Here is an 11,781-nt window from a genome sequence, read left to right on the forward strand (position 1 = left end):
AAAATTATGCCGACCAACGTGACATGGATTTTATTTATCTAGGATGTATGTGAATCGGAAATGCCAACCGACCCTATTGTCGAGAGGTTAAATTTAGTTGAAGAAGAAAACAATTTGTTGAAGGAAAAAATAAAAAAATTGAGGAGGAGAAGATGATATTGGAGTTGCATGTTGCGGATGTCGTCGGTGATCACAAGATCAAGATGGATGCAATGCGCTTGAAGATTAGAAAGATTAGAAAATATGCCATTCATACCGAGGCTTGGTATCATTATGCCGTTGGATCAATTGTTACCTTGGTTGCGATTATGATCGCATTTGTTTTCGCATTGAAATGTTTTACATAGTTTCAATGTATGGTTTAATTAATTAGATGCTCTGGAGAGCTATATGTTGTTAGATGAGAACTATGTATGCACTTTGGTTTTAATGTGATGATGAACTTCTATTAATTTGGACACTTAATTATATATAATGCACGCAGATAAACCGGCAATGGATGTACGGTGACAGACACACCCGCGAGTACATTAAGGGCGTGCATGAGTTTCTCGATGCGGCTGAGGCAAACAAGCAGAATGGTTTTATGTGTTGTCCATGCACTGAATGTGGGAATACGAGGTCTTACTCTAACCGAAAAATCCTTCACTCCCACCTGCTTTACAAGGGTTTCATGCCACACTATAATGTTTGGACGAGGCACAGAGAAATAGGGGTTATGATGGAAGACGGCGAAGAAGAAGAGTACGATGACAACTATGTGCCCCCTAAATACGGTGATGCTGCAACGAGGGGAGCTGGTGAAGATCAAGAGGAACCAGACGATGTGCCCAATGATGCTGCCACGGGTGAAGCTGCTGAAGATCAAGAGGAACCAGACGATGTGCCCGATGATGATGATCTCTGCCGGGTCATTGTCGATGCAAGGACGCAATGCATTAGTCAAAAGGAGAAGCTGAAGTTCGATCACATGTTAGAGGATCACAAAAAAGGGTTATACCCCAATTGCGAAGATGGCAACACAAAGCTCGGTACCGTACTGGAATTGCTGCAGTGGAAGGCAGAGAATGCTGTGGCTGACAAAGGATTTGAGAAGCTACTGAAAATATTGAAGAAGAAGCTTCCAAAGGATAACGAATTGCCCGACAGTACATACGCAGCAAAGAAGGTCGTATGCCCTCTAAGATTGGAGGTAGAGAAGATACATGCATGCCCTAATGACTGCATCCTCTACCGCGGTGCATACAAGGATCTGAACGCATGCCCGGTATGCGGTGCATTGCGGTATAAGATCAGACGAGATGACCCTGGTGATGTTGATGGCGAGCCCCCCAGGAAGAGGGTTCCTGCGAAGGTGATGTGGTATGCTCCTATAATACCACGGTTGAAACGTCTGTTCAAAAACGAAGAGCATGCCAAGTTGATGCGATGGCACAGTGAGAACCGAAAAAAAGATGGGAAGTTGAGAGCACCCGCTGACGGGTCGCAGTGGAGAAAAATCGAGAGAAAGTACTGGAATGAGTTTGCAAAGGACCCAAGGAATGTATGGTTTGCTTTAAGCGCGGATGGCATTAATCCTTTCGGGGAGCAGAGCAGCAATCACAGCACCTGGCCCGTGACTCTATGTATGTATAACCTTCCTCCTTGGATGTGCATGAAGCGAAAGTTCATTATGATGCCAGTTCTCATCCAAGGCCCTAAGCAACCAGGCAACGACATTGATGTGTACCTAAGGCCATTAGTTGAAGAACTTTTACAGCTTTGGAATGGAAACGGTGTACGCACGTGGGATGAGCACAGACAGGAGGAATTTAACCTTAAGGCGTTGCTATTCGTGACCATCAACGATTGGCCCGCTCTCAGTAACCTTTCAGGACAGACTAATATATCCATCTGTCATGTTTGAATAATAATTGCCATGTTGTAAATATTTGTAGAAACTATGGACACTGCCCTAGATGAAGCAAAAGAAGCGTTGTTGAGGGACATAATCGCAGAAGGAAGTGATGCCATCTCGTTGTTTCTCAACGAAACCGATGGTCTGGAAGGAGAGGGTGAACAAGCTGGCTACGGTGACCTAATGCCGGTGCAAGAAGAAGAACATGAGGACGGCTCCGGTGACCCAATGCCGGTGCAAGAAGGAGACCGTGATGACGGCTCCGGTGACCGAACCGAGTCCGGCCAGGTATATATATTAGTTAAGCCTATGCTGACTAGCTGATTGATGCATTCATTGTTTTGGTATGTACACATATTAATTAAGTCTTTGTTCTTTTTTCTAGCCCTCCGGATCGAGCACAACTTCGGTAAAGAGACGAGGCCCGAAGAAAAAGTTGAGTTCGGATGAAAAGTTTGAGATCATAGCAATCGCGCCCGACGGCCAACCTATTGAACCCCTTAGGACAAAGAGCGCATTTGTTGCTCAGTGCGGGGTTCTGGTTAGGGACAAGATCCCGATAAGCATCCAGCAATGGTTTAAGCCGGCTACAGAAGACCCTGAGGTGTCTTATGTCAATGATATGCAGAAAAATGATCTTTGGACTGAGCTGAAATCATTCACCCTACCACCAGAGGATAATCCAGAGAACCCAGTTAAAGAGAAATTAATCAAGTCTTTTGCTCTGAAGAGGATGGCAGAACTATTCAGGAGGTGGAAGAAAGAGCTGAATAAGTTTGTCGAAAATAATGAGACACCAGAATTCAAGGGCAGATATGAGAAGATCAGAGATCACTGGCCCGCATTTGTGGCCCACAAGACATCGGAAAAGAGTAAGAAGATGCCGACGACAAACAAGCAAAATGCTGCGAAGAAGAAGCTTCACATCGCACGGGGTCAGGTGGCTACCTCGTAGCCCGGCCTAAGTGGTCCAAGACTGAGAATGATCTGGTTCATAAAGGGATCGAACCAGAGACAATTAACTGGCCAGACCGTTGCCGGACTTGGTTCTTCGGGGCTGGCGGAACCTTGGACCCTGTAACAGGGAAGTGCATTTGGACGAACGATCAAATGGACATACCAGTCAGTAAGCTTAAGCAGTATATCGAAGCAGCGCAGGAAGGGACGTTCTTTCCAGACAGAGAGAACGACGAGCTCACAATAGCCCTCGGGAATCCTGAGCACCCTGGACGGACACGAGGCACGCCAGGCTCCATTCCGTGGAAGGTTGGGTTTCCGGACGCAGGCGGTTACAAATCCCATGAGAGGAGGAAAAAAGTGCAGCAGACCCAAATGCAGGCGCTGCAAGCAAGGGTAGACGCGATAGAGGAACGAGAAGCAAATTGCAGCAAACGTACTGCCGAAGCCTCCCCCGAAGCTACCCCGCCATCTCAGCGCAGAAGCAGCGTGGCTTCCACCGAGCTGCTTCAGCCGGAGCATGCCTTGACGGCTCCTGCCAGCTATCCCGTGGATGCTATCACGGAGTCTCAAAATTGCCACCTTATGACGCAATGGTTGAATTTGAAGGTCAAGGCGGCTGTTGGCTCTGTTTATCCTACTGAACCCGGCGCAACTTTTCACTGCCGGCCGATTCTAGAAGGATATGCTAGGGTGATGGTGGATGAAATAACGGAGGGATTTGAGGACCTCCAGCTTGACCACCCTACCGGTGAAGGGGAGACTCGGCTGGGGTCTGCTCTGAAGACTCCATGCCTATGGCGGAAGGAGCTCATCAACCTTCCGAACTGGACGCCTCCGCCGCCTCCTCCTCCTCCTCCGGCGAGTCAGGGCACTCCGCCTCCTCCACCACCTCCTCCTCTGGCGAGTGACGATCAGGGCCCTCGGCCGGCTCCTTCTCCGGCGCGTGGCGGCACTCCGCCTCCTTCTCCGCCTGCGCCGACGCGCCCGAGCAACCAACCTCCTCCTTCTCCGCCTCATCAGCAAGGGCGGAAGAGACCTGCCGCCGCTCCAGCTGCTCCGGCGCGTCGTAATCCTTCTCCTCCGCCTCGTAAGCAAGTAAAGAAGACAACCGCTCCGTCTGCTCGGTCGGCGTCTAGCAGTACAACCAGAGGCGGGAGGACATACAGATTCGGTCCTTCTCTGAAGACGCCAGAGAAGTTACCATACGAGAGGACCCCGGAGGAGAACGCGAAGATCGGCGAACCGAAGTGGATGACTGGTTTCAAGGGTTGAAAGCAAAGAGACATCCACCTCCGGAGGAGAAGGTAGATCCGGTGAAAGTGAAGTGCACTCTGGCTGCCCTGGCAAAACCACCCAAGTCTCTGCCGAAAGGCAACTATGAGCGCATTATTGCAAAGACATGGGCCGAACCGGAGCGGTCGGGAAGTACAGTCAGTGATCAAAGGCTGAAAAAACGACGAGCAGCTGGGAAACAAATTGCCCAGCTCGGCGAACAAGCGAAGCAATCGTGCCCCCCCCTCAAGGTGCCTAGCGACATCGTCGATCCGAGGATGGTGCCCGGTTATGGCAATGTTGACGATTACCTGCCCGACGATGTACATTATGATACCATGGAGGTGCAGATACACAGATACGAGTACGGGAAGCCTCTCGTCAAAGATGAAAAATCTTTAACAACGATGATGCGAAGATTACATGATTGGTACTTGAAAATCTGCAGAGAGTCTGGGGGGAGGAGTACTTTGTATGCGAGAGTTAAACCGGAGCATGACCTCGTTGGAATTGAACTGTTGCCTATTCCATTTGAGGAGTTCTATCAGTTTTTCAATCAATTGGCCCTCGATAAAACAACGATCACCTGCTACTGTCTGTAAGTACTACTACTTCTGTCATTAAGTCTCTCTATATAGCTCATCTCTTTCATTGCATGTATTTATAATTATCCTCACTATATTATGCAGAATGAAGATCGCCGAATTGAAGAAAAGACAAATCGGTGATATTGGGTTCGTTAACACATATCTCATAGATGCAACTGAGGTTGAACATCGTCTCGGAGATACCGAGGCCAACTTGCTACGATCATTCAAAAAAAAAATGAAAACAAAGATGTAATACTCTTTCCTTACAACTTCAAGTGAGTGTTACTGTCTTGTGCATATTCGGTTTCCCTTATATATTAGTCCAGGTTATAGTAATGTAATTGATGAGTTATGCATGCGTGTGCAGTTTCCACTATATTCTCCTAGAGATTAGGCTTGAGCAGGGAGTAGTAACCGTCTTGGACTCTAAACGAAAAGATCCCCAGGAGTATGCAGACATGACTGAAATCCTGAAGAAGTAAGTTAAATCGATCATTAAGCACCATATCAGCAACTTTGTTCATTTCCTGATATCAAGTAATTGTTTTCTCTATAGCGTGTCTAGTCCTCTCTATACGTATGTATAGTACGTAGCGTCGACCAAGCACGGACGTAAGAGAGGACACTTCTCTCTATTAATTATAGCTAGCTAACACAATATATGAAACACCTAAATTAACCCCCCAAAACCCACAACCCCCCCCCCTTTCAAAAAAAAACAAAAACCCCAGCCATAGAAATGCTGACGCATGGATGCCTATTGGTCCCGGTTGGTGCCACCAACTGGGACCAAAGGGTCCCCTGACTGGGCTCTGCGCACTGCCCACGTGGAGGCCCATCAGTCCCGGTTCTGGATTGAACCGGGACTAAAGGGTCGGGGCATTAGTACCGACACTTTAGTCCCGGTTCAGGAACCGGGACTAAAGGCCCTTACGAACCGGGACTATAGGCCCTTTTTCTACCAGTGATTCCCCGCAAAAAAAAAGGTTTCTTAGTCCTTATAAGGGTGGCGCTCAGACAGGCAGTGCCGCTTCATCTTTGAGTTGGTCTTTCGGGCTTCGATCCTCCTTAATTCGATCGTCGGGACAGAGTTGATGGTGCTCTGATGTAGATTCCTGCCATCTCCTTTGGACGGTGAGATTAGAGTCTCGCGGCATGCGTGCATGACGGGCAAGATCTGGTGTCAGGTGCTTAAAAACGGTTTAAGGGTTCAACTGGGACGGCCATGACTCGAGGGTGCTAGTCCTTTGGGGCATGTGCGCGAAGACTTCTTGACTGTCATCGACAAGTTCAGGCCAGCTCCCGATATGGGAACAGCGACAACGGTGCGTTGGTGACTCGTTCTGGTGGCATGTAGTGATTGTTCGGTGGTCTAGAGACCTTGATGTAATTTTTGTTATATTTGTGGTGCTTTGTATTTCCGGCGAACTTTTATAATAGATTCGGGTATTTCGTAAACAAACAAAATCTTCATAATTCAACCTGAACATGCTAAATTCTTTAATTCGTCATCATTGGACTTAAGTAGATATATTACAATTGATATATTTCACAAGTGTGACTAAATGTATCAAACATCACACGGAACCTACAGGCTAGCTCGGAATCTACATTTTAAACTTGCATATTCATCAAACATCACACGAAACCTACAGGCTAGCTCGCAATCTGAACACTAGTTCTCCATACGATTATATTACCATGCCTAAACTATACATATGGTGGCAACTATGTGGCTTCTAGAAATTACATAATAATCATCCACTCACACATTTAAAGTAACAAACAAATGCCAGGTGATTTTTAATTTAGCACAATATGTGTAGCGTCAGTAGAACTATATATATTACTTTCGTCTGCATAATAAGAACATCTATTAGACCATTCATTTACATATCCATTGTTTTTAACATACCCAAGACAATACCCGCACAGATTAATTGCTTATATAATTTGCTACTCCCTCCTATCTATATTACACATAATGTGAAAATCCTTAAGACTATATGTTAATTTATCTTTCACCTTTTCTTTTGAACCATTAAGTTATCTTTCACTTTGAACATACTGAAGACAATGTCTTCACATTTGCGAGGGCCACTAGGCTAGTTTGGCATGGTAACATCTTTTTTAGAAGTTAGTGAACTACATTGTGCCAATTATTTGTTAACATTTCTAGATAGTTATTTCTAAAAATCTCTAGTGTCTGAATCTTCTGTTTGTTACAGGAGAAACAACATGCCTCGTGCAATTGAATTTTTGATTATATGTTTTGTTATCTGTCCAGGACGTTGCTGCCAGTATAATATTCTTCTCACAACAAGGCCCAAGAGTTGCCTGCATCATTTCAGCAACAGGAGCTGTCTCCACGGCAAACGCTTCATCAGGATTCAATCTCTGGTGCAGTTGAGGCATGAGGTATCTTTGCTGTAGGCCTTTTGATGGTTAGTGCCACTATACCCAAAGCTCACTAGGACATGCATGCTTTTGTTCTTCTCCTGCTTTTCAGTGAAAATTGTAAAACATTTTGGCCCATGTTTAGTGTGACGACTGGCGAGGTCTGTCAGTTCATTGAAATCGTTTGCTGCTGGTCGTTTTACTGACCTATCGTTTGCAGCAGAAAATTCTGACTAACCCATTGTTATTGTAGAGAAATAGAGTTGCATGTTGTCTAAATCATGAATGTGCCGAACTTTGCTCCAAATTAGTTTCGATGCAGAGAGCCTTTTCTAGTACCCTTCATCCCTAGAAGAAACTGCATATCTTGTCCACATTTGTTCCATGATCTTCTTGGGTTGTACCAGGTGGAATGCAAGAACTTGTTGGGATTTGCTGCTGCATCTGTCCTGTAAGAAACACATGCCAAACATACTAGGATGATGTACTGTGTATTAGAATGATGGGTCCTGCCATTTAGATACAAGAAATAAAACTTGGCTAAAATGATAAAAAAAAGTATAGAAATTCCACAACCTCCTTTAAGTTTTTTTATTTGTTATTTTTTTCTTGAGCAACTTGCCAAAAACAAAGTAAGGATTCCATAGGCAAACAGAGCAAAGTTCTGTCTAGTAATGATAGTTTTTCAGAGTGATTTTTTTTGTTTGTTTGTTAGCAATTAGCAGTGCTCAATATTCCCTCTAAACAATTCACAGTCTTATACACAAAAATTAAAATTGAGAGTCTAAAAGTAGTGGTGGATGCTGCTAAAGGTAGGCATACACTAGAGATAATCACGTCTCCTTATACTAATTCCATGGATATCGTCCAATCTTAGATTGAAAGTCATAGTCATATGTAAGGTAACCCCATTGCTGTTTTGAAGACATATGATCCAGTTTCTCAAAGTTTATGTGTTAAGTAAAACTGATATCTCTTTAAATCCTTCTGAAATTAAAAGTAAAAATGCTCAAAAGTTATATCCAAATCACCCTGGTTCTAGAATACAAGCAACTGCTAACTCTGTTACATGTCCACAGATATATCCAAATCAACAAATCAGGATGCTGTACAAAATATGCAATGCAATGCAGACCCCAACCACGCTCAGGTGTTGGCTCTTGGGTTAGACTAACATAAAAACCATGTTCCTTTGCGACTAGCTAACACTATCAAGTGGAATTTTTTCCAAATGCTATTCCCAAATTTGATAACAAGGAGTTCAAAAGAACTCCCGGTATGGAGGCTGAAAGACACACCAGGATTCTGTGGCTGAAGGTGAGAAAACTATACCTGCATAATCTGAGTTATCCTTGACTCTTTAACATCACCGAACAGAAGGTTCTTACCAAAGCCCTCTAGCTTGCACACCTGGCGGCAGTGATAAGCATACAAGGAGATAGCTAGATACCAAATCATGGACCGTTTAGACTAAATTACATCTCATTGAAAGCAGCAAATTGCTCATAAACAAGTCAGGGGAACACAAGTTACTAATAAAATACGTACATGGACTCGATGGTGGCCCTTTCTTCTATGACTGATGCCTCACTTGATAAATCACCAAATGGTCAATTGGTCAGGGAGATCAAGAACTACATGCTGCAGAGGGAGTTTAAACCAGTGAAGATCATGAGATCACAGAACATGGTCTCACATTGTCTTGCTAATTATGCTCGAACGGCTCGTAGCACCGCTTGTTGGTTGCAACGGCCACCCCCCTTCATTCATAATCTTATATTAGCGGACTGTAAGCCTGTTACTTTGGAATAAACTTCTTTTAAACCCGCAAAAAAAAAACTGGCACAACCACAGACAAACTTACAAGAGCTTTGGTTCATTGTTAAGACATGACATGGCTTAACTAGATAAGCATACTGCATACATGACAAGCACAAACAGAGACTACACATCATTGAATTTTGAACCTCTAGTGGCTCCTAACTATGCATCACTGCTTTCCCCCACACGCAGACTTAACTTGAGAAGGTCAGCCAGCACCAAAGGGCAGGTTGCCGCCAGGTACTTGTACCCCTCCGACGCCAACACAGCGTCAAGAACTTCACGATTTCTAATGATGAACTGGACGCACTTCGCCTTGAGCTGTGGACAGTTGTGCTGCTCGGCTAGAGCCAGAGATGTCGCTGCTGTGTCAACATTGATGCCACCAGAGAGCTTGCCTTCGCAAATCAGCTTGAGCCTATCCAGTCCGTATCTATCAGCAGCTGCAAGCAAGTGCTGAGCTAACACTGTCACCTCCTCGCCCTTCTCGGTGAATTCAGCCACAGTATCAGTGTAGATGAAGTGAAGCAGCGCCTTGAATACTGCAGCCTGCATGTCCTTGATCTCCACGCGGGCCGCACACTTCTCCTTCATGTCTCCAAAGAACTCGCCATGAAGACGGGGTACCTTGCCGCGAGGATGAGCTTGTGTGCAGCAAAAGACTTGCCAGACACGAGAAATGTGGCATCGGCTCCCGTATTGCTCTGCAGGAGCTCAGCGAGGTGCCGGTGCAGGTCTGGCGATGGCACTGCCGCTTCTTCGACAGGGTATGTCGCAGAATCAGGCAGCTCCTTGAGGACGTTAACAATGCATTGCAGAGTGAAAGAATCACCCCTTAGATAACCTGACGTTTCTAGCTCACTTCTTCCCATGATCGATAATATAGAGAAGAACTCTTTGGGATGGCTGAACACCCCCTGATTACTACGTTCGTTGGATGGCTCAAGGTTCCCTGTCGGATCGACCAGCCGGCAGCTAAGAGCGACCCTCACACTGCCCCTGCGGGCTTTTCTGAGAAAGGCACGCTTCACGCTGGCCCTGCGGGGTTTGCTGAGAAAGGCAAGATCCACTCTTACAGAGTAGCTCCAGCAATTAGGATAGACCCGGATTTCCCAATCGTACCCATCGAAACTCCATCTGTATTTGATGCAATCGTTGTCGCCCATGGTCCGGGTCAAGCTGAAGCCGTCGACCTTGACCAGCTGCACTGACCGCACAACATTGGTAATGGTTTTGGGGGCATTATCCATGGCGAAGGCCGGACAGCGGATCGGCGGGGAAGTTAGTTTCTTTTCTGCGTCAGATCGAACGTTCCTGCCTGGGGATGGGCGCGTATAAGCTCGATTCAGCAAGCGACGAGCAAATGATGAGAACCAAGGAGGCAAAACGACGGCTCACCACGACACTGGAGCAGAAACCCTAAGCGAGTGCCGGCGGAGGTGACGAAGGTTGGTGTTCAGGCGTCCGATGAGGCGGATCCGGCCGGATTTGGGGGCCGCCGACGAGCCGGACCTGCCTTCTCTCTTCTCTCGCGGGGAGGGGATCCGGAGCGAGAGGAGAAAGTGGTGGCGGCGAGTGAGGAAGTGAGGTATGAGGATCCCGACTGGACTGACTGTTTGGTATTGACGGTGGAAGACCTTGAAGAAAAAAATGTCTGCATTTTAAAAATAAGTCCTTTTTATTGGGACATGCTCTTTTTATCAAAGGTTGACTGACCCACGTCGCCACCAAGTTTCTCCACATGCTCTTTTTATCAAAGGTTGACTGACCCATGCCGCCACCAAGTGTCTCCCCGCCGCATCGGCCCCCTTGCTCTTCCCCGTCCGGGATTCGTCAACGGCAGGAGAAGTGGAGACCCATCTATACATTCTATTTTTCTTCTTTTTATTAGGTTTTGTTTACACTGACGAGGCAGTAGCGGCGATGGTGTATTGAAATAAGGTTTCTTCGGTCTCTTCTTACCTTGACGACGGCGAAGGGCCTGTGAGAGTTTGTGTCTTCGAATCTTTTGACTCTCTTAATATCTTGGCCACTAGGGTGTCCTTCAAGGAGAGCAAAATTGGATGGCCATCGGTGCGACGATTTCGATATCTTCTTCTGTGTCGTTCTACTGCATAGTCCAATTTCTTAAATCATCTGGACTGAGGGTGATGGATTGCAAGCATGTCTGCCATATGGTAAGCTCCAACCGATGCCTCTTTAACGACTTCTAAATCTTATCCCAGTGGGTGAGTAGTTATTGTGGTCTTTAAAATCTTTTTTAGGGATAATATGGCAGCTTTATTTAAAACACAAAGCTCGGAATGTCATCTGAGATTACATCCAGAATGAAATCGGGGGGTCCCCAAACCAAACTTTACATAGTTCACCACCAACATCTACTTTAGCTAATTTATGTGCGGCAATATTAGCAGACCGCCTCACCAAAGAAACCTTGAATTCAGCAAATGATTGAAGCATCACCTTGATCTCTTGCACCCAAGGACCGGCAGCACCTAGGCTCTTCAGAGGCTGGTTCAACATGTGAACTACATTATGGTTGTCAAGCTCTACATGTATCCTCTCAGCATTGATCTCGCGAGCCACTTCTAGAGCCCTCCTGCACGCAAGTATCTCAACCGCTTCCGGGTCGGCGATGTTCGGGAAATGATGGCACGTACCCACCCTGAAAGCTCCATTATGATCTCTTAAGACTGCTCCCCCACCTCCTTTATATCCATTCCGCGAGACAGCCCCATCCGAGTTGATCTTGATCCAGTCCTCATCTGGCGGCTGCCATTTTTTAGTCTCTTTTTGCGCCGGCGACCTGGGCAGGTCTGCACGAACAAGCCGCCGTTCCTGCAT

The 11,781-nt window shown here is 46.2% G+C and overlaps 1 protein-coding gene and 1 pseudogene across 1 annotated transcript; both read right to left on the reverse strand.

Annotated features, from left to right (window-relative positions):
• Positions 1-8,961: 8,961 nt before the first annotated feature.
• LOC125519306 (BTB/POZ and MATH domain-containing protein 1-like) lies at positions 8,962-10,525 on the reverse strand (annotated as a pseudogene).
• Positions 10,526-11,253: 728 nt separating this feature from the next.
• LOC147961250 (uncharacterized) lies at positions 11,254-11,781 on the reverse strand. The gene has a single exon (XM_087533733.1). The coding sequence runs from the start codon at positions 11,779-11,781 to the stop codon at positions 11,254-11,256; it is 528 nt and encodes a 175-aa protein (XP_087389859.1).

This window comes from Triticum urartu, chromosome 7A, assembly GCF_056163025.1.
Source record: "Triticum urartu cultivar PI428250 chromosome 7A, HENAU_Tu73, whole genome shotgun sequence".
NCBI classification, from domain to species: domain Eukaryota; kingdom Viridiplantae; phylum Streptophyta; class Magnoliopsida; order Poales; family Poaceae; genus Triticum; species Triticum urartu.

Coding starts and splice junctions, on each gene's coding strand:
- LOC147961250 (XM_087533733.1), bottom strand. CDS start 11,781: ATGCAGGAACGGCGGCTTGTTCGTGCAGACCTGCCCAGGTCGCCGGCG.